Source organism: Heterocephalus glaber, unplaced genomic scaffold (genome assembly GCF_053883595.1).
Source record: "Heterocephalus glaber isolate CG9 unplaced genomic scaffold, H.glaber_assembly_v1.0 deba00000768, whole genome shotgun sequence".
In the NCBI taxonomy this organism is placed as follows: Eukaryota; Metazoa; Chordata; class Mammalia; order Rodentia; family Bathyergidae; genus Heterocephalus; species Heterocephalus glaber.
In genome coordinates this window covers 945,542-967,784 of record NW_028258162.1, presented here as the reverse complement: position 1 = coordinate 967,784, position 22,243 = coordinate 945,542, and the positions used below count along the sequence as shown (strand labels likewise).

The window sequence follows — 22,243 nt, the reverse complement described above, 5'->3', positions numbered from 1 at the left end:
ATTGTTCAAGGGTCTCTAGTTTTCCATACATCCCTTGTGTCACACTGTTGTAGAATTTAAGGGACTGGAAAGACTACTCAGAAACAGGAAGGTTTTATTCCCAGATTTTAGGTGTACACCAGCTGAACAGACTCGTGTCCAAAGGTTGAGCCCAGAACAAAGGAAAGGTTCTAGGTTTATACATTTGGTCGAAGGGGTTGGTCTTTCTAGTGACATAGCAAGCGAGTTTACAGAAGCAGGACAAGGGCAGGCAGTTTTGAAACTTAGCCTTGAAAGAAGACAGAGCCTTGTGAATCTTGTGAGAACGGAGTTTCATAAACTTTGCTTACAGGTTATAGTTGCCAATTTTATCTATACCAGAAGAAGGAGTTACAGCTACAGGGAAGAGGGAGAGGTTCTCCAAGGAGGGGTGGAACTGCCCAAGGCTGGGAAAAACTTATTTTCCTTTAAATCCTGCCGTAACATTGCTGACAAGGCAATGAGGGACAGCCAGTGGCTGCTGGCCTCAGGTCACCAGTGCAGTTACTTTTCTTGTTCTCCTCAATGCCCCATGCCATCTATCAAGTGTGTTTTTTCTACCCCATGGCCCTTCGCTTGTCATGTGCCCCATGAGGTCACCTGTCCTGCTCCTCTCTTCACCTCAGGGGTCCAGTGAAGTAGGGTTCAGCTCTGATCTGCTCTCCAGATGACACTGTGAGCCTACAGAAGTCAACTCACCCCTCTGGGGCCCAGACCCCCATCTGTTCGGAGCTCAGAAGACCAGACAGGTTTGACAGACAGGGTACTGGGAAGCACCAGCTCCATCCCGGAAGGACTCTAGTGCTGCAGTGGGGCTCGTCCATGATAGTGCTGGGGTGGATTATTAATGTCTGATGGGGTAGATTAGTGATGTCTGCTGCCGGCCTAGATGGGCACCAATAGAGCATGTGTTTGCCCCTTTGGGGCTAGGAGGGCTCTAATAATCCCTTCAAACAATCTCTCACCCTCCCTCCTTCCTCTCCCTTTTTCTCTCTCCCTCCTCACTTTTTTTGGAGACAGGATCTCCCTATGTAGTTCAGGCTAACCTTGAACTCATGGCAACCCTCCTGCCTCAGCCTCCCAAGTGCTGAGATTACAGGTGTGCAGCACCACACCTGGCTCCTTCCCCCCACTTTAAAATTGAGCTGGCTCCATATTATTGAGCTGTCAGAGCCCTTTGTATATTCTGGATGCAAGTTCTCTATCAGCGAGTTGTGCCCTCACCGAGGACCCCCAAGCCCGAGTCACCCCAAGCCCCAGATGGTCAGCGTTTCCTATCAGATGGTGTCAGATTTGTACAGAACCTGGGCACAGCCTGCTGCCCCCTGTCCATCATCTCCAGATGAGCACGATGCCAACGCTATGGAAACAGTTGCAATACCGCACTGCTTAGGGGACAGTGACAGGGAACAAAGCCTGGTGGTGTTCAGCACAGAGGAATTATTTTTCCAAACATTTTCAGTCCTCACATGGTTGGGACTATGGGTGCAGAGGCTATGTATATTGAGGGAGGACTGTACAAAATTTTCAACTATATTTTTCTGTCCTCTGGTTTGTCTTTTTACTTGTGTGTGTGTGTGTTTGCGCAAACATGTGTGTTTAATTTTGGGGGTTGGGGGTGTAGCACGGTGTAGAAACTTGCCTAGTGTGCACAAGGCCCTGGGTTCAATCCCCAGCACCATTAAAATAAATTAAATTTTAATTTGCAAATAATAATTGTGTGTTCACAGGGCCCATAAGCATACACATTGTGGAATGAAGAAACCAGGTTCATTCCCATATTCCTGCCTTCACCTACTTATCATTTCTTTGTGATGAGGACATTTAAAATCTATTCTTTTTTTTTGGTACCGGGGATTGAACTCAGGACCTTGTGCTTGTGAGGCAGGTGGTGGAACCACTGAGCTAAACCCCCAGTCCGTTAAAAAATCACTTCTTTTAGCACCTTTAAATCTGTGAATATTAATAATTCTTTTCTCGTAGAGTAAGACCATGTAAATAAGTACTCAGTAGGCTGAGGCAAGAGGATCACCGTGAGTTCAAGGCCATCCTGAATTACATAGCGAGACTGTCTCAACAAAACAAAACAAAACAAAACAAGGAAAAGAGATGGTGAGGAGTCATGGAGACTGAAGGTCGTTGTTTCCTCCTTTTGCTTGTCTCTGAGGCTGCAAAGGCAGCCTAATGTGATGTCACTCTGTGACAGTGCTTGCCATTCTTTTAATGGCAGCTGTGTGCAGCACTCCCTTGATACCCAGGTGCTCTGCTGTTGTGGGCCACGCTGGCAGCAGACCTGGGTCCTGTGCATGCCAAGCAAGCACCCTGCCACTGAGCAATGACGCCCCAGCCCTCAACACATGGTTTATTGAGGGCCTACTACATGCAGGGCAGCGTGATTAGTGGGAAGTCTCTGTCTCTCAAATCCTGCATCCTCATAGGAGTAGATGATGAAGTACACATGCTAGTAGGTACCCTGGCCGGCAGCAACAGGGTGACTGAGGGTGGCAGCACCAGGGCCATCTGGGAGAAATGTCTGGAAGTGAGAAGACCCACAACATGCAACTTCTGGGCAGAAACTGTAAGGAAGCTTGGGGAGCAAATTCCACAGATGTGATGGGTGAGGACACACCCAGTGCCAAGGGCCAGCGGCAGGAGCGGACCTGGCTCGGTCCAACAGCCGCCCAGAAGCCAGGGTGGGTGAACTTCAGTGGGAAGGGAGTGGGTCATGGAGGCTGAGGCAGGGAGGTGGGGTGGGGTGGGCCAAGCCACAGCCCTGCAGGGGATCCACCTGTGCACCACTGGAAAAGGAGGGAGAAACCATTTCTAGGGGCAGAAATCTGCAAAGAAAGCAGTGCACTGTCAGGAGCTTCCCTGCAGCCTCCCAGGTTCTGCCATTCAAGTGTTTTGTAAACAGCTAAAAAATGGGTATAAAGGGGAATTTTTTTCCCAAGGAACCTCAGGTTTCCCAGGCTGTGATAGGACCCTGTTGGGGTGGGGTCCCCTTCCGCTCTACCCACTATCATGAGGGCCACGGCACAGGGCATCAATGTGGGCCTGGGCGTGGCTGGCAGCTCTAGGTCACAGCAGGGTTCTTGGGTGCCACCCAGGGACACCAGCGGCTCCAACTTCGGGGTGACAGCGGGAGTTGGTGGCAGGTGCATGTCTCATAGGAGCACATGTCTAGCGATCACTGGGAGCCCAGCGTCCAGCTGCCCTTCATGGTTCGGTGATTCTCTATGGCATGGGGACAGAAGCGGAAAGAGACAGAGGACTTGTCCCAGGGCTGGGAGGGTGGCTTGGCCGTCGCAGTGTTCCTGCCCAGGGCTGTAACTCTTTTTTCTTTTTCCCCTGTAGTACTAGGGATTCATCCCAGGCCTTTGGTGAGCTCCACTCCTAGCTCTTATTTTTTACTTTGAGACAGGGTCTTGCTAAGTCACTAAGTTCCCCACCCTGGGTTCAAACTTGTGATCCTCCTGCCTCAGCCTCCCAGGTGCTGAGATGACAGGTGGGCAACCCTATACCCCACTCCCAGGGTCTTAACTCTTGAAGGAGTGCTGAGTTCTGGGACGGCAGCGCTGGGGTCTGCAGGGGAGACTTGCATGCTGGGAGTCGGGTCTGTCTATACCACATGCTCCTGTGGTCCCCTGGTCCCCTGCCTACCTCCTGAGCGCCTCCGGCTGGCTTTCCTGCCTTCCCTGGTGTCCTCCAACTGCCCAGTACCCACCCAAGAACCCCCACATCTGCTACTATTAACCAGAGGCCGTTTCTGGAGTCTCTGACCCAGAGCCAGGGCGCACCCCTGGAGTCCATGTACATTATTTTTGTTATTGTGCAACTCAGATCTGTACCCTGTAAAAGCAAGTATACACTGCTTACAGGCGTGTAGCTTTTAAACAACCATGAAATGCACACACATTGCAGCTGAATACTAGCAATGCTGCCAAACCCGCAAAATTGAAATGAACATAGGACAGAAACTAAACAGCTGTGTTTTACGTGAATATGGAAGAGAACAATCTGGGCTTCCGTGGCTTTATTTTTTTACCACCGGGGGTGAGGGGGGTGTTGGGGGATACCTGTAATCCCAGCACTCAGGAGGCTGAGGCAGGAGGATTGCTGTGAGTTCGAGGCCATCCAGGACTACAGAGTGAGTTCAAGGCCAGCCTGAGGCTTAAATCAGATAACTGTCATAAAGCAATGTAGGTGCTCACCAAATGTCCAGCATTTATTATTTGATCTTCTCTTTGATGTAAGATTATTTTGAATTTTTCCACTAATTTTCCATTTGGTTTGGAAAAAGAAGTTTTCTTTTAAGAGAATGTTCACTAGTATGAACTCCTAAGGAGCAAGTGTAAAGCCAAACCCTTCCATAGCAGAATTCCTGAGCGCCCTGGACACTCAGCGCTGGTCAGGATGATCTGGGGCTGTCCCACCCCCGCCACAGTGGGCTGTGCTGACCTCACGGCCCCTCGGGGACAGGTGACTTCCTTGCCATCTGACGGCACTGATTTCTGGATTAGGAGGCTGAGAACGAGCCCCTTGCCCTGAGCTGAGCCATGCAGACAGGGAAGGGAAGGAAGGAGCCAGCTTCGGGACCAGAAGCGGCTGCAGGGGATGCGCCCAGGGGCACAAAGGTGGAAAGGGGGACTGGAAGGCGGAGCGTGGGGACTCCTGGGCACAGGTACAGGAGATAGAAAAGGCACACGGCACCCGGCAGACACACATCACTGCCCACAGGGACCCTTGGTCTTCGGCTCCTAAACACAAAGTGGTTTCCCTGTAAAGGGTCAGGCTTGGTAAGAGCAGACAGGACAGGCCAGGCGCGCCCTCCTGGCCCAGCACACCTCGGCCACCTCAGCATCCACCTCCTTGGTTCATTTTATTTTATTTCCTTGGTTCATTTTAATTACCATTTTGGAAATAAACCTCTGGGGGCACTTATAAAATCTTTGTTTTGGAATACATCCTCCAAGCCAAGTGAGCTGACAAACACCTGTCATCCCAGCACTTGGGAGGCTGAGGCAGGGGGATTGCCCTGATTTCAAGGCCAGCCTGGGGTACATAGTGAATTCAGAGCCAATCTGAACCACTTAGTGAGGCTCTAGGGGGAAAAAAAAATTCTCACCAGCAGTCCATGTACAGTCTACCTTTATTTAATGAGTTATGTTAGCATCTGTTTTCTTTTTTGATTTGCCCTGTTTTTTCTTTAGTTCCTTAGACATTTTTTAAAATTATGGCAAAATAGATACAATTTACTTGGTTGTTGTTGTTGGTACTATGGATTGAACTCAGGGCCTTGCACATGTTAGTCAATTGGTTTTTTTTTTTTTTTTTTTTTTGAGTCAGGGTCTTGATTTGTTGCCCAGGCAGTTCCTGAACTCCTAAGCTCAAGAGATTCTCCTGCCCCAGCTTCCTGCAAAGATGGGGCTACAGGTGCACATTGCCATGCTGGGCTCATTTTAGCCATTTGTAAATGTACAGTTCAGTGGCATTAAATACATTTGTGCTGTTGTGCAACCACAACTTAAATAATTTTAGTAGTGAAACTACCACCCCCAAATTAGGACCTTGATCCCAAAGCCAGGACCTATGTGTAACCAGATTGTCCTCCAGGCTTGTGTCTCCCCAACCAGTCATCCTGAAATCATCATTCCTGGACTTTTGTTTTTTGGAAACACAGTCTTGTTATGTTGCCTAGGCTGGTCCTGCCTCAGCCTCCTGAGCGCCTGGACCACAGGCCCATGTCTCCATGCCTGGCTTCTGATTTTCTTTTTTATATACTTTTATGGCGGGCATATTTTTCTTTTTTCTTTCGGTACTGGGGATCGCACTCGAGTCTTTGAGCTTACGAGGCAGGCAGCGGAACCACTGAGCTAAATTCCTGGCCATTTTATTTTTAATGTTACAAATAGAGTATTATGGCATAGGTTATCCTTCGTGATGTCTCCGCCTCCTACACCTTTTGTACGGGAACCTGTGCGTGTGTGTGCACGTGTATGTGCACATCTCTGCGCATCTCAGATGCAGCCACACTCGGCCGACGAAGGAAGAAGCAGATTGATCTGGCATGGTCGGAGGCTGGTCCCAGCCAGGCCACCCGGGTGCCCAGATTTATCGGCAGAGTTCAGTTCTCAGAGCAGGGAGGGGAATTAAAGAGGCAGCGCCCGGACCTCCGCTGACCCCCAGTGGGAATCACTTCGCCGCACAGACACGGCAAGACCATCGTAAAGCTCAGACAGACAGTGATGTGTGCGACTCTTCGTGAACCCGGGGTCACTTCTGTCAAGGCGCAGCCGTGTGACTTCCGGGGTGATGCTCGGCGTTACCTGGACAAAGCGCTCTTCTCCCCAGGGAAGCTGGGCGTCTGCTCACACAGTGCCTATCGGGCCAGATTCGGGTCGGGGAGAGGAGGGAGGTGGAGCTCGTCACCGCACCCCCCTGCCTCTCCCTCCGCTCCTGCGACGGCTCCTCCAAGGGGGCAGTGTTCTCCGTCGCAGGGACGGGACAGCTCGGCTCAGGGCGCTCCACTGAATAGCAGCGGCGCTGGCATTCGGTCCAGCTGCCTGAATGCAAACCCCTTCTCCTTGCCACACTTCCGGGAGTGTGCCCGGTTGTCCCCTTCTTTTCCTCAGACCCCTCCGCCGTCTTCCTCGGAGTTTCTTTTCCTCCTCCGAGGCTTCGAATGAACTAAGGAAAATAGCGTTGGAAAGCCCGGAGGCCCTCTGGGTCCTCATCGGTGAGTTTAGCCAAGGCACCCAGGGCAGCGACGCTTGGGGTGACCTGTGTGTCTCTCGGGGGCCACTTCTCGGGGCTCCAGCCCACCGGTGCCGCGCGGGGCTACAGTTTGGAAACCGCACCGTGCGCCTTCACCCGGCGCTCCTGCGAGCTGGGGTTCGAGTCCCGGCCCTTCCCGCTCGCCACGCCCGAGGTTCGGGAGCTCGGGCTGCCCGGGAGGCCGGTTCTCTGTTTAAGTTCGCACTGCGTTCCTGATTGTGGCTGCGAGGGACACAGCTCCAGGACAGACCTGCAACCCGGGGAGGACGGGAAGAGTGGGAGAAGCTGGGCCCGTGGTCGGTTACGGCCACACGTCCCCAGCCCGCGCGTCGGGAGGGCGCACCCCGGGCCCCCCTTTCTCCGCTCCCGACTCGTCGCCGGGACCGCGGGCGGGGTGCGCGCGTGCACGTGGTGCGGCGTGGGAGGAGCGCGCCCCGGGGCTCAGGTGCGCGCGGGGCTGCGGTCCGGGACGCAAGGCCTCCTGGGCGCGCGCGGCTCCGGGACTGGCGCGTCGTGCGCGCGCCGAGGGTGTGTTCTCGGGCCGAGCGCGCGTGCGCCTCCGGGTCCCGCCCCGCGCTTACCTGCGCACCGCCCACCTGCGCGGGGTGTGTCCGCGGGGGCGTGTCGCTAGGGCGGGGCCGGGCCGGGCGCGGCGGGCGGCGCTCATTCCGCGGATTCCTCGAGCTGTAGTCCGCGTGCCCCGTGCGCCCCACGGGGCCGGAGCAGCCGAGCACCGGCGGTGAGTGGGCCCGGTGGGCCAAGTGTCTCCGCGGGCGGCGGGGCGTACGTGGGAGGACCGGGGTCTCGGACCGCGGTGCGGGCGGGGACTGGGACTCCGCGCTTCTAGCCCCAGCCCGGACAGACCGCGCCTCCCGCGCAGGCCTTGCCGCAGCGCCCCCTTCCTGGGTCCCCGCGGTGACAGCGCCGGCCGGGGCGGCGACTTGATTTGCTGTTGGCGGCTGGCGCGGGCTCGCGGCGGGAGCGCGGCGAGTGAACCGGTTTCGCTTTGATGCGCGCAGCGCCGCAGGGGGTGTAGCCTGTGCGGGAACCGGGAGCGGGCGGGCAGGCGGGCCTGGTTCCCACGCCAGCCCCGTGGGAAGGTGCCGGCCCCGCTTTGGAGTTGGAAGATCGCCTTTTTGGACCCAAGGCTGCGGTGGACGGAGAAGCAGGCTCGCCCTTCTGCCCGCAAACAGCCGAGACGCCCCAAAACACCCTGTTTGCGCAGAGGATCTGTAGGTCCGGTTGCAGGCCGCTTGAGCGCCACCGACCCACTCGCTCCCGGGGGGCGCGGGCCCCGGCCCTGCGAGGTCATTGTTCCTGCGAGGCACGCGAGGCCCCTGCGGGTGGTGCCCGAGCGGAGCGCCGCTGTGACCTAGTCACCTCCACACCGCCCCGCCGACTCCGCGGAGACTTCTTACACCCGACACAGTTCTGTCAATTTTTCTTTTGTTTTTTTGAGTCAGGGTCTCGCTATGTAGTTGAGGCTAGTCTTGAACTCAGTATGTGCCCAGGCTGGCATCGAATTCAACGACAATCCTGCGCCACCATGCCCCGCTAAGTTTTTTCCCCTTTATTTTTCTTGTGTGGTTCCTGTTGCACCTAGCTGAAAAAAGCCATCTTCCTCGCGGTGGAAATGGTGTAGACCCCTCGGTTTGTTTTTCACTTTGGCAAGATTTTAATCCCAGCCGATTCCCCCTGCCACTTTTTTCCCCTCATGCTTCTGGGCACCCTGCCTTTGCTTTCCGTTTGGAAGGGAATGCAAACTAATTTTTCTGTTGACCAAAACATAATACAATTAAGAAGATAATTCTCCTATAAATAACCCTGGTCTGCATTCCAAAACTGTGAATGTTGTAGTGAAAACAACTCTGGCCTATTATTTCTGGAGACTTGAGTTCGAGTCCAGTCTAAGTCATGTACTAGACTTTGACCAGAATTACTTTAGATTTAATCTTTGTAAGAGGCCTCTACTGTGTTTTCCAAAAGATCGCAGTTTCTCCAGGAGTTACAGGGAATAATGTGCTTTGAAAGTTTTTTTTTTTTTTTCCCGAGGGATTAAACTCAGGACCTTGAGCTTCAGAGGAAGGCAACAGAACCACTGACCTAAATCACCAGCCCTGAAAGTATTTTTTGTTAGGTTATTTGTAAAAGTCTTTGAAGTTTTGAAGGAGCTTTATAAAATCATTTCCATTTCCCCCAACTGACTTGAACTGTGACCTTAATTTAAGATTTTAACACTCCTTACAGACATGATTATGAAGCTAGAACTTCTCAGTACCCCCCCCCCCCCCTTGAGGATTTATTCAGGGCTTTTGCACTAAGCTACATCCTCTGCTCTTTTTAATTTAACTTAATTATATTTTATTTTGAGAAAGGGCCTTGCTGTGTCTCTTAGTTGCCCATACTGGGCTCACAATTTGTGATCCCCCTGCTTCAGCCTCCTAGATTACTGGGATTACAGGAGTGTACCACCACACTGTCTACTTCTCACTTTCAGGAAATTACTTTTACCCCTTTATGGAGTCAGCCTTGTTGTTTGCCTCTGATGATTTCCAAAACAGATCCACATCTTCTGGATATCTCTCTTGGATATATTTGCCATGCAACTTTTAATTATCTTTAATAATAAGTAGCATCATGATAAACTGGCCTTACCACATTAAATAGGACTTGATAAAGTAAGTTGTAAGTTCAGAAGTTAAACACATGACCCAATGTGGCCATCTTACCCTACTGGGTTGTCTGTCTTTCTTGCTCGAGCTGAGCAGCCAAAGATTTGGGCACCTGGTGAAAGGCAAGTGTGTGTGCTGGAGAACTTATGCAAGACAGCTGAGGCTCGTTTGTGATTCTTTCAGGGAATCTGTTGGAAGGTAATGAACCGGCATGTGGGAGTATAATAGAGTGAAGTGAATGCAAATGAACACTGCTCATCAGACTGCGAGAACTTGGGATCTATCCACGTTACAAACAGAACTTAGACTGGCTTGCCAGCTCTCGATGGTTCCAACTGCCAGGGGTGTGCAGGAAGTGTGGAAGCCAGGAAAAGACAATCCTGGGCTGCCTAAGGAGAAGGCCAGGTAGAATGCACATTGTGTCTCCTGCTGATGGCCAGATACCGTGGGTGCTCCTCATTTGCATTTACAGATTTGCCTACCCGCTGGAATTTGCTTGCAGCCCAGGGCAAGGATTGCAGTGCTGTGTGTGGTGGACATTTGGGAATAGTGCAAGGTGAGGGAAATTTGAGGGTCACAGTGTGAACCTTCCCAGAGAGGTAGAACCCAGAACCCTCTTTTGCTTGTTTGTGGTTTTTGTTGGTGAGTTTCTGTTTGACATTGCCTCCAGGTGTGGTGCTGAAGGGCTACCTGGGGTTCTTCAGCCAAGAAGGAGGTGGTGTGCTTTATGGAGAAAACCTGTGTTAGGTAACGTTGGTTTGAGGCTGGGTGTGGCCACACACCTGTCATCACAGGACTGGGAGGCAGAGGCAGGAAGACTGCAAGTTCTAGCCCGGCCTTGGCAATTTAAGGGTTCCCTGTCTGGAAAAGAAAGGCTGGGGATGTAGCTCAGTGCAAAGTCCCTGCGCTCCATCTCCACTACTGCCCGCCTCCACTTGTTTTGGGGATGAATTAACAGAGCTGTTGGTCATGAGTTCAACATTAAGGAGTCAACAATAGTCAGTAAGATGACTTTACACAAGAACGTACATAAGAGAAAGCTGCATATTGATCAGTTAAAAATGTGAGGCTGAAAGGGAGCTAGCTCAGAATATGTGGAGATTTTATAGAACATAATTACAATGAATGATGAGAACGGACCATATTTGCTGACAGTGTCGACCGACCTAATGGTGTCCTGAGGTGGATGATGTCACCAAGGCCTAAGAGGCTCAGGGTTGAGTTTTAGGCACCATGGAGGGTTAGGCCTGGCACCAGCCTGAGCTAGTATGCAAGTTCCTACTTACCCTTTATTCTCTTTTACTCTTTGTTTTTATTAGCTCATGTTCCCAGGTTATAAGGATCCCAAGCCTTGTGGGGAGTCGTCCACACACATGTGGCATCTTAATTCTTTTTTCATTCCCTTCTCCCCCCCTCCATGTCAAGGTGCCCTGCCCTGTTGCAAAAGATCTCTCCATTTCCTATGATCTTTTATTTTGCTCTTTATCCTGTGGGTTTCTTAAATAAGAGAAACCATGCGTTATTGAAGTGTGTGTATGTGACTTACTTCGCTTAACGTTATGGTCTCAAGGCGCACCATTTTCCTACAAGTACTCAAGTGTGTCTTTATGGCAGAGTAGTGCTCTATGTGTCTAAACACCACATTTTCTTTTAGTGTATGTGCTGCCGAAGTGAGCACACACCACGTTTTCTTTATCCATTCATGTGCTAATGGACATACAGGTGCTTCTAAGATGTAGCCTTTATGAGTTGTGCTGCTGTAAATGTGGGTGTGCATGTACTGTTGCAATATGATGCTTTGCTTTCTAAAACCGAGGTGTTGAAAATGAAGAGAGGCTAGATTCATAGAAACCTATATGTGAGCCAGAAGAGCACAGGTCATTTTTATCTGGGCTGCAGCAGTGTTGCAAAGAGATGGGAACTGGCTGTCTGCTTGCTAAGTGAAGACTTGGACTTTATTTGTCCCTCTGAGACATGCCAGTGTGAGGTCGCCTTAGGGATTCGGAGTGTGGGGAGCCCTCGGAGGGTCGCGCAGGCTGCCTGCTCATGTGGCACCATCCATGCAGTTGACACTAAGGGTCATAGTCATGGCCTGATGGACTGTCTGCTGACTCCTGTAGCCAGGGTCGTCCTGATGACTGAAGGTTGCATCCTGATCTCCCCACAGGGCTGCGGAGGTCCACAGAAGCCAGCCAGGGGCCACTTTAGCACCCCAGATCCTCATGTAGGGGCTGGGGTGCAATGCCATGGTAGAGCGCTTGCCTAGACCCTGGCTTCCATCAGCAGCACTACCAAAAAAAAAAAAGATAGAAAACAAACCCTGGAGCACTCCCTAGGTTTCCATCCAGAACGGGTCCCTTTGTCCATTCCCAGCCCCCGAGTCTCGCTTTCTGTGGCTGTGCCAGGAGGTGGGGACCCCGGCAGCCAGCACTGAGGTGGCTGCTGAAGGACCTGTGGCTGCCTGGCCCAGAGCCCTGCCCCTTGCAGGGATGGCCTCAGTTACACCTTGGGAAGGGGCTGCCTGTGCCACCATCAGCTGCTTTCTCTTTCTAGGACAGTGGGGGCTGATTGCCAGTTGAACAGCTCTCGTTCCCAAGCCTATGCTGGAGGTTGGCAAGCACGTCAGAGAAGCTTGGTTAGGGATTTTCAGTGTGTGTGCATGTGTGCATGCAGTTTTTTGAGACAGGGTATCGCTATATAGTCAGTCTGGTTTGAACTCACTGTGTAGCCCAGCCTAACCTTGAACTTAATGACAATCCTCCTGCCTCAGCCTCCCTAGTGCTGGTATTATAGGCATGCACCATTATACCTGACTTTATTTTTGATTCTCCAGAAATAGACACAGAGCGTGCAGGTGTGCCGGTCCCATTTGAGCCCTTTGGCCTTCTCGTGCATTTCCAGGAATGATCCTGTGTAGCTGGAAGGACTTGGATGGAAGTGGAAGCTGGCCAGGTCCCTTGGGCGTGGGCTGGTTTCTCTGCTAGATCCTGTGTCTTTCAGCAGGGGTGCTCTGAGCTGGCCTTTGGCAGTTCGTTCCCAGGAGGGAGCAGTGTGAGGAGTCTGGCTTCCCTCAGGAAGGGAGTGTGCAATGGAGGGGGTGGGAAATAGCAGCACCAGGTGTGCCTTTTCACTGTCACCCCCGGCCCTGACAGGTGGCCAGTGGGGTGAGCATAGGGTTTCTGGAGATGACAGAGTAGATGGTACCATTCCTTGGAGCCTGGAGCCCCCAGAGCTTGGTTGGGCTCCGTAGTCCCTGAGGCCCTGGGAGTCCCCAAGGCCCTGGAGTCGTGGCGGGTGGTGTCCATCCTGGCTGGGTTGCCATCCTTTTCCCTTGCCCACCCTGGTTACTACTTGGGTGGCTCCACGGCTGCTTCTGTTAGAAGATAAGAAAGTGTGACCTGGCTTCATGCTCTGCCAGGGAGAGGGCTTGCTTCTTGGTGCCCACCTGTCATGCTGTCATGCTGTTGCCTGTCATTGGGAGTGGACAGAGCATGGGGCTAGAAACCTTGCTGCTGGTGCAAGTTTCCTTTTTGTAGGTGATTTAAACTACCCGGGCTTATCTCCAAAAGCTATGCCGGTCAGCTTAGTCACAGAAGGAAGAAGGGGGTGGGCAGAGATGGGGAAAGGTTGATCGGTGGCCACTGAGCTCTGCTTGGAGAGGAGCGAGAGGTTCTTGACCTGTTGCACAGCTGGTGACTGGAGAGTGTGACCTCAGGAAGCTCCACGAAAGGCTTCCGAATGACCTGTGAGGAAACAGTAATTGTGCGAGGAGCTAGATGTATTTACCCTGACTTAAACATTAGACAGTGTGCAAATACACGAAGACGCTGGGCAGTGCCCATAAACATGTGCAACCTCTTTGTCTTCTCGTAGCAGTTAAAGTACATGTCAGTAAAACAAAAATTAAAAACCATGGTAAAACTAGCATTGGCTGGGCAGTCGGGAGATTTGGATTCTAGTCTAAGCTTACGGAAGTTCCCTGCTCTCGGTACCTGGGTTTTTCTCCTGTAGAAGAGTCATATTTGGCCGTTTGGTCTAACTCAGTTTGGGGGTGAGAATCCAGTGAGGTCATTTATGTGGGTTTGAGAAAGTGTGTGCCACACGGGCGTGTGACGGTGGCAGTGGCAGAATGGCAGCCTCTGCCGCATACTTCACAACGTTTTAATCATGCTGTCATTTAACCTGCAAGCTGGCTTGGGCCGTGTGAAGCAGGACAGTGCTCTCTTGCCTGTGGCTCCAGCAAGGACAGGTGTGGGTGGGAGGAGACAGCAGGGAGGGTGCCACAGCAGTGGAACCCTGCTTGGTCTGGCTGCCAGATCCCTGTGACATTTTAGTCTGGTTTATATTCCTCTTTGTGACCTCTGGCTGTGGCCCCTGTTGGGTTCAGGTTGCTCCAGGGCATAGCTTCCCTTTCCTGAGATGTCTACTTGCCACGTTCCACAGAAATAGGAGACACCCTGTGAGTGCCTCTTTTTTCCTTATCTATGTTCTTTATTTTTATTTTTTCCCCCATTACTGAAGATTGAACCCAGGACTTTTGCACTAAGCTCCATCATCAATGCTTTTTTTTTTTTTTTTTTTAAAGACAGGGTCTCACTAAATTGTTAAGTTGCCCAGGCTGAGGTTGAACTTGTAATCCCCCTGCCTCAGCCTCCCAGAGTGCTGGGATCATACGTGTCCGCCCACATGAATACCTCTTAATTCTTGACAGCCAAAGAGGCTGAACACCCACCTCCATGGCATGGTTGTTCAGACTTCTGGTTTGCCCTGTCCCGTGCACCAGGAGCCAGGGTGAGGTGGTTGGCCCCAGAGGGTTCCCAAGGGGATGGAGTTCAGAATGGAGAGGGAGCAGAGCCTGCAGGAACAGGCGATGCGAAGCGGGAGAGGCCATCAGGTGTCTCAGGAGAGTCGCGCCTCCCAGATCCTGGTGTGTGGCCTGGGACTTTGTAGAAGGGACAGGAAGCAGAGCGTGGCCCCTCCCCCACAGTGGCAGCCACTGGAGCCAGAGTTGGTTGCTCTGTGTCCTCCTCCTCTCCTGGATGACACTGTGGTGCCCCGGGGACAGGGACTGAGGCCGCCTGGTGCTGTCGTTTTCACCTTGGGAGCCTCCTGGGAAACTTCCAGGACACTTTCTGGAATTCCACTCCCTGGCTTGAAAAAAGTGATGAATCTCCTTCCACAACCAGAGCTCTTGTCCCCTTGCTCGCCAGAAAGGGACAGGTCTCTCTGGCAGGCCAGAGTAGTGGCTTCCATGTCATAGCCAGACTGGGTGTTAGCGCTGAACACCGCTACATTTTCCTAACTTCAGCATTGATGACCTTTCCTTCCCTCCTTCTCAATCTTTTAAGCTATTTGGAAAAACACAGTATTGGAGGCAAGACTGTTACAGGAAAGGAATGTGGGCTGGCTGAGCAAATATTTGGACATTGCTGGAAAACAAGCCCCACACAACAAAACTGTGTGTCCGATTCCCAACTATTTATGTTCCTGACTTACAGCGGGAGTGGAGAAAGGCAGCCTGTCCTCCTGCACGCTCCGTGCCTTCCAGAAACCGGTCCCTTTCACCTACCGCAGGGCTGTCCTCAGATCCCAGGGCCCCATTGCCGGGTGGCTCTGCTTTTGGTTATCACTAAGTCACAGTGTGAGATCCACTATGCAAATAGGAAGACGTTACTGGGATAGGGTTCCGTGGGCTGTGCAGGTGCTGTGTAATCTTTTGCAAACAGTTGGGGATAATTTGAGGCTGATAAAGGGGAAAATTGGCCAGGTCTGTCACCCCCTGCTGCGAAATCCCTGCTCTGAGGGGCTTCCCCCTCGTCTCCTGTGCTGAAGTCCCCTCATCCTTTCAATCCCACTTCTCTGCATCTCTTCAGGGAAATCATCCTGGGCCATCCTGCTGAGAGTGGTCGCTGTTCTTTTTCCTTCAATACAGGAAGTTGTTTCATTGTTTCATTAGATTTATTTGTGCTTTATGCAGCCCTGGGGAGTGGCCCCAGGGCCTCCCACATGCTAAGCAGGTGCTCCACCAGGGAACCACCTGTAACACATTTACTGTTAGTTGTGATTGATTGATTGATTGATTGTCATACCTAGAAAGTCTCAGAGCACCCTGTGCTGGAGGAAGTAGCTAGTGACATCCTCATTTTCCAAGGAAGGAAAGGAGAGCAGAGACTGCCCTTCCTGGGGTCCTGGGGCTTGGAGTGTCTGAGCCCGATGTCAAGACAGTCAGGTGGGTGTCCAGAGCGACCTGGCCAGGAAACCAGGTGCCTGTGTGCATCTCAGTGTGGTACTGTGACCCCCCCCCCCAGCAAACGCTGTGACACTCTGCACCCCCCCCCCCCGGCGCTGTGGCCGTGCCCCCCTCCGTGCTGTCAGTGTGCTTTACCAGGCCTGTTGGGGTGCGGATATTGCCTGACATGCAAACTTCACAAGACTTTATTACTGTTATCTCCACCTCTGTTTGCTTAGTTCTTCTGTGGCCAGATAACACTGGTCCCTGACCCTTACCTGCCACCTGTGTTATTGTACCCAGTGCCACCGTGTCCTTATCTCACACCTGGTTCCGCACGGCACCCGGATCTGCTCACTTCACCCCTTCGGGTCAGACCGTGCTGCCTGGCCTGCATGGAACTTCTCCACTAAAGTGGCGTCAGCGGCACATCCCCACCACTCGGGGATGGCCGAGGTCACTCGGCCACCTGGCCTGCTCCTTCCCAAGTTCTCGGTGTGCTGCCTGCACCTGCCCCAACTCCGGTTCCCAGGCTTCTCAGTGGCCCAGCGTGGCTGTCCTGGGATGAGGGCAGAGCTGGGGAAGTAGCCTTGGGGACACACAGCTAGGTGGACAAAAAATAGATGTTCACAAGATCAGCAACTGAGCTGACACTGATCTTTTATCACAAAATGCACATTTAAGTTCCAAGTTTTATTTTGTATGTTCCTATTCTCTCTCTCTTGTTTGTTTATTTGGTGCTGGAACGGAACCCAGGGGTGTATGTTAAGCATGAGCTGCACCCTGGGCCCGTTATCACCTCACCTCCCCATATACTGCATTTTCTCAAACAAGATTGTCACGCCCTGTCATGGGGAGTCACACCATCCCGGTCTCTCAGTTGAAACCTGGTTGGTTTCACTGCAGTGGGTGGTGGCAGGTGCCTTGCTGAGGACCCTTAAACACTAGATCTCTTTCCTGTCTACTCTGAGGGCTGTTTGTGTGGGGGTTGAGGGCTTACTCTCTGAATTAGTGTACGGGTCTGATCTATACCGGAATGCTGGGTCTGCTACTTTGTGTCTTTGAAGGTGTTTTTGCGGATTTTTTTCCTTAATTTGCCTGATTTGGGGAAGAGCATGAATTTGGACTTGGAGTATGGAAAGCAGCAAAGCACTGTGGTTTTGAGCCTGTGTCGTGGAGTAGAGTGCTATCAGCAGTTCTTGTGCAGATGCACCAGACTTTGAACCTAGAACTTGCCTGAAAAAGCCAGCTGGGTGAGGAGAGTGTTACACAGCCCTTGCGAGTTGAGCAGACCTTTTCCTGTCAGTTGACCCCAAACTGTTTTGTTTTCTGTACTTTTAAAGAAGTTCTCAAATCCTTGTTCTGAGGATGTGGTGGTTTCTGTTTTATAGAGATGATTAGGAATGTGAGCACCTGAAGTTTTTCTCTCTCTTTTTGTTTTCCAGTACTGGGTATTGAACCCAGGACCTTTGCACTGAGCTACATCCCCACCCCTTTTGAGATGAGTTCTTGCTAAGTCACTGAGTTGTCCAGGCTGGGCTTGAACTCGTGGTCCTCCTGCCTCAGCCTCCCAGAGTGCTGGGGTTACAGGTTAGGGTTAGATGTGTGCCACGACACCCGACTCCCCAGATTTCTTCACGGTAGCAAAATGTTTTTCTTATAAACTGGAAACATCCATTGAAGTGCTTTGAAAAGCACTGCCTCGAACTTGATTCCTGTGGACGCATCTCCCAGGCAGACTGAAGGTGGCGAGGCCAGCCGCTGGGCACTGTTGGACGCGCAGTGTAGACGGGATGCAGTCAGTTGCGTGGCTGCAGTGTGAACATGTGGGAAAGCCATCTGCGAACGCTGGAGAACTCGGAATGAGGGCTGCGGGTGAAGACGCTGTCCCCTCACTGCTGCGAGCTGTGTGTGTCCCCTTGTTGTTGTAGGTGTGATTCCAGCAGCCCAGAAAAAACAGACTGGGCAAGGGCAGGCTGGTTTTCTTGGGCTTGTCTACCTTTGACTCTTTAGCGACTTTGCTTTTATAGGTGTGCTATAATCAGAGGGAACAGAGTTCAAAATAAGTATCTGGTCTGCTTTAAAAAACGTGGCACTGTGGGTGGATGTGGTGTAGTTCAGTGGGAGTTTTTGCTGGGTACCAACAAAGAAACAGGTGCTAGGAGTAGTGATAGGGTGGTGCACTACAGAGGATGCTATTTAAAGATAATTCCAGTGGGGTGTGATAGCATGCACCTGTAATTCCAGCATTCAGGAGGCTGAGACAGGAGGATCACCCGAGTTGAGCCCAGCCTGGGCTCTACATAGTGATTTCAAGGGCAGCCTGAACTACATAGCAAGACCCTGTCTTCAAAAACCAAAAACTAAAAAATAAGTAAATGATTCCTACCAGACTTAAAGTCTGTTTATGTCAGCAGTGGGCCCCCTCCAGCCCCCAGAGGACTTACCCAGAGCACCCTGGTGGTGCTGAAGGCCTCTCTACTGCTCCTGGTGACCTCAGTCAGGGAGGGTGTTGCTGTGAAAACGAATAGCCCAACCCCACCAGATCAGGAACTCCAGGCTGGTGGCAGCACTGTCTGCGTTCCTAGCAAGCCTTTGTCCCGAGGGCTGCTGTGTGCGGGTTCCGTGTGCACAGGCTGCGTGTGTTGGTGGCCTCCGGGTGCCTGGGTGTTCCTGACCCTTGGAACAGGGGCCAGCGTGTTCGGTGTCCTTCCCTGCGGTCTGACAGGAGACTTCCTGGCCTTGCAGAGTTCACCTGCACAGACAGGGCGGAATGGAATTGAGCCCATTGAGTTCAGAGCCGCGCCCCTCCTGCTGCGCTGCTGGAGGAGCCTTTCCGGCTGCCTCAGATTCCTGCCGTGCCTGTGCCTGTGCTGGGGCTGGAACCTGCCCTTCTGAGCCTGCTAACCCTAAGCCTGTGCTCTGGGCCCCACCCCCAGCCTCCTGGTAACTACTGAAATGCCAGAAATGTCTTTGGAATTCTGTTTACATTTTCTTCCGCTTCTTTTTCCTTTCAGGCTCAGTCAGGAATGGAGACGCCGTTGGATGTCTTATCCAGGGCTGCATCTCTGGTGCATGCTGATGACGAAAAGCGTAAGTCAGAAATGGTTTTTTAAAGGAGTCCATGTAAGTGCTTGACTCCTGTGCCTTGTCCGCCGCAATGAATTAGAACCATGTGCCTCCCTGGACGGTTTTGGTCTCCACACTGTTGGCTTCGGTGGTTTCCTCAGAGACAACAGCCTGACATTCTCATTTTGTTGTTGTTGCTGTTTTTGAGAACCAGAACGTGTTTTTCTTTCTTTTTTCTTCTTTCTTTCTTTGGCAGTGCTGGGAATGGAGCCTGGGGCCCAGCACATGCTAGGCAAATGCCTATCCCCGAGCTACACGCCAGGTCATGGTCGTGGAGGTCCTGGGGAGGAAAACCCCTCCCGAGTGTTGCAGTCGGGGTGAGAGGGAGAGCTCCAGTCTTGAGAGATTATTGCTCGTTCTAAAGGGTGTTTGTTTTTAAAATGTTCTTGTTTGAGGTTAAGATGACTCACTGAATGGTATTGTAAGAATTACTGTGTTTGCCCAGGTTGGGCCTGAATTTGTGATCCTCCTGCCTCAGCCTCCCAGAGTGCTGGGATTACAGGCGTGTGCCACCACGCCTGGCTTCAATTCTGTCTTTTAAAATAATTTCAAGAAGGGAGGATGGGGCACTGATATGCAAAACTACAACTTGGCTATCTAACAACATACCTCAAATATTTTGGTGATTACGAAGAATTTTAGTTTTGGTAATTTTGCTCTTGTGTCTTCTGGATTGTAAGATGTGGAGCTTCTTCCTTCCTCACTTCCATATAAAATATTAAGGAAAAAATTAAGGTTGATCTTTATGCAAGGTAAGTTTTCAGAGCTGCCCCACTTTCTAGTTTATTTCCTTTGAGTTGGCGGGTTAAGGTGAGGTCTGCCTCCTCGACAGCTGTTAGACTTCATTTTCTAGGCCTTGGTTTCCTCGTTAGCAGCGGGCAGTAACACTCTCTGTACCTGGTGTTTGTGAGGATAAAGGTTGTGAGCTGCCTCCCAGCTGGGCCTACCTTGCTCTGCCTCTGGAACTGATTTCCCCCCTCCTGGGCCGCAGTAGAACCGAGGTGACTGTTTTCCCACCCCCTTACCACTTTTCCGTGTTTGTGTTTTTGAGACAGGTCTCACTATGTAGTTGTAGTTGGGCCTTGAGCTCACTGTGTAGCCCAGGCGTCAGCCTCCCGGGTGCTGGGATTACAGGTGTGCTCCACTGTGCCAGGCTTCCCAGCCTCTTTATACCCCACGTGGATTTAGCACTTCGTTTGCAGGTGGACAGACTGCCTGATGCTGAGGTCTAGTTATCCCTGGTAAGGAAGCTGAGCTTGGGATGTCATGTGTCATGCCCAAGTATGCTGAGCTGGGGCAGCCACAGCCGCAGGCTGGAGGCTTTTACCTGGCTAGTCTGACCAGCTGCTCGAGCTGTGTGGCCCACCAAGAGGGCTGACTTACCCGGCCCTCGCTAGTGGGGTGGCATTTGGAGTTTCCTGTTTATGACACCCAAATTTAGTTAGGGTCGGAAACACAGTATTCCCCGCAACCAGGAAAAATAGAGGTAGGGTCTCAGCGTGGCCCTTGGTATCCTCAAGGGTTTGGAGGAAGAGGGTTTGTTCTCTTCCTTTCCCCTTCCTTCTTCTTCCTCTGGAGAGAGCTCTCTCCCATGTCCCAGGTTCAGGGACACTGATCAGATTGGGGACCCGCCTGCTTTCCTGTGCTCCGAGCCTGAGAACTCGAGGGAAGGGGACGGGACATCCCTCCCCTCAGGGATGAATCTGCATGCAGACTCCGAGGGGACCTGGGCATTTTCAAGGGCATCGCACAGGGACCAAGCACAGGGAGGGGTCCTGTCCTGGACCCTGTCCTGCGCCTCTTTGCCTCTGGTGGCCCAGTCGGGTCAGGAGTAGCCGGCCTAGTTCTGAGACCCGAGGCTGTGGATCTGTCTGAGTTCCTGTCGCATTTGGGCTGTCGTGGCAGCTCTGCTTAGGATCGATCCTTCTTCATGGTGGAAGGAGGAGGGGGCAGAGGCTGAAAGCTGCCTGCGACAGTGTTCCTCACGTGTTGCCAACATTTTTTTTTTTTTTTTTTTTGGTACCGGGGGCAGTACCACCGAGCTAAACCCTCGGCCCGCCAACATTTCTTTCTCAGCAACCAGGGCCTTGCACGGGGCAGGTGGGCACTCCCCAGCTGCATCCACCTCGGTGACATCGCTCAGCACGCAGCTCTTACCCGATGGGACGCCAGGCGTCACTACGTGAGCATGAGTGTCTGTGTGGTGCACACAGCACCAGCACTGGGAGTCGCTGGCCCAGCCCGACCCAGCTTTCTCTGCCCTAGATTAATTCTGGTTTGGCTTTTGTTCTCGCTTGCTCTTACACCGGGGGCCAGGACCCCCCCCCCCCCAACACACTTCGAGAAAGACTGCGTAATCTGATATGGGTGTCTCATTATGAGCACAGAAATGTTCTACTCCCTGGGCGCGTCCTCCCAGTGCGTCTCCGTGACCTGAATGATTGTCGAGACTTCTCGCTGGCTCCTGGAGAAATGAGACGTGGTCATTTGCGGGTGGTATTGTCCTGGTGTTTCGAAGGGAACAGGATCTGTTGTCACTGGAGTCTTTAATCCCCCAAAGCCTTAAGGGTTCTTTATGTCTGTAGTGGAGAATAAAAGCAATATCTCAGTAGTATGCTGGGAGCCAGGGTAAATAGTGAAAGGGTGGTTTTGTAGCAACACAATAGTGACTTATCTGGGCAGCCTAGGAGGAATAAATTTACTTAAAATAATCACCCAACTGCTCAGAAGGCATTGATTTTATCAGTGTTCAGGGCAGTCCTAGAACGGACTTCGTGAAGATGCAACTGGAACATTTGTTCATGCTGGCCTGGGAGGGCTCTGACTTTTTACAACTTTTTTTTTTTTTTTTTTTTGGGTAGTAAGAGGGATTGAACCCAAGGCCTTTGCATGAACTACATCCCAAGCCCTCCTTTTAAAAGTTTTTTATTTTGAAACATGGTCTTCCTAAGTTACTGTGTTGCTCAGCCTGGGTTCAAACTTGTGATTCTCCTGCCTCAGCCTCCCAGAATGCTGGGGTTATAGGCATGCACCACCACACCTGGCTCCAACTCTCTCTCTCTTTTTTTTTTGGTACCAGGGATTGAACTTGGGACCTTGCGCTTTTAAGGCAGGCGGTGGAACCACTGAGCTAAATCCCTGGCCCTTCCAACTCTCTTTTTTTAATAGTGAAAATTGACCAAGATGGGAAGACGGGGCAGTTTGTGCTGATACATAAAACATACTTTGGTGTACCTTTAACACCATACCTCATTTTATTTTGGTAATTATAAAATATTTTACTTTTGGAAATTTGTTGTATCTTCTGGATTATGAGACCCGGTAGATGCTTCCTTCCTTGCTTAGATTAAAATATGTGCTATTGGTGCTTTTGAAACAGGATCGCACTACGTTGCCCAGGCTGGTCTTGAACTCCTGGTCT

General features: G+C 51.8%; 2 protein-coding genes across 5 annotated transcripts in view; one reads left to right on the top strand and one right to left on the bottom strand.

Annotated features, from left to right (window-relative positions):
* The first annotated feature begins 6,496 nt into the window (after positions 1-6,496).
* Vgll4 (vestigial like family member 4) overlaps positions 6,497-22,243 on the top strand; it is a 119,039-nt gene continuing 103,292 nt past the window's right edge. The window contains exons 1-2 of one of the 4 annotated variants that reach the window (XM_004874844.4): positions 6,497-6,754; positions 18,711-18,786. In XM_004874844.4, coding sequence (XP_004874901.1) covers positions 18,723-18,786 — 64 coding nt within the window. In that variant the 5' untranslated portion in view covers positions 6,497-6,754; positions 18,711-18,722. Of the gene's footprint in view, positions 6,755-7,423; positions 7,532-7,894; positions 8,029-9,672; positions 9,870-18,710; positions 18,787-22,243 lie in introns of those variants that run through there. The other 3 variants (XM_004874843.4, XM_021252215.2, XM_021252216.2) reach the window with 3 other exon arrangements.
* On the bottom strand, positions 6,752-8,104 carry LOC147829056 (uncharacterized). Its single transcript, XM_087207158.1, has 2 exons — positions 7,374-8,104; positions 6,752-7,042 (listed from the first exon to the last, which is right to left on the bottom strand). Exons 1-2 carry the CDS (start codon positions 8,102-8,104, stop codon positions 6,856-6,858), a joined length of 918 nt encoding a protein of 305 aa, XP_087063284.1. The 3' UTR covers positions 6,752-6,855.

Bases quoted from the DNA above. Each gene is read 5' to 3' on its own strand.
- LOC147829056 (XM_087207158.1), bottom strand. From the start codon at position 8,104: ATGACCTCGCAGGGCCGGGGCCCGCGCCCCCCGGGAGCGAGTGGGTCG. The intron at 7,043-7,373 runs GTAAGCGCGGGG...CCCGGGTTGCAG, and splicing joins CGCAGGTGGGCGGTGCGCAG to GTCTGTCCTGGAGCTGTGTC.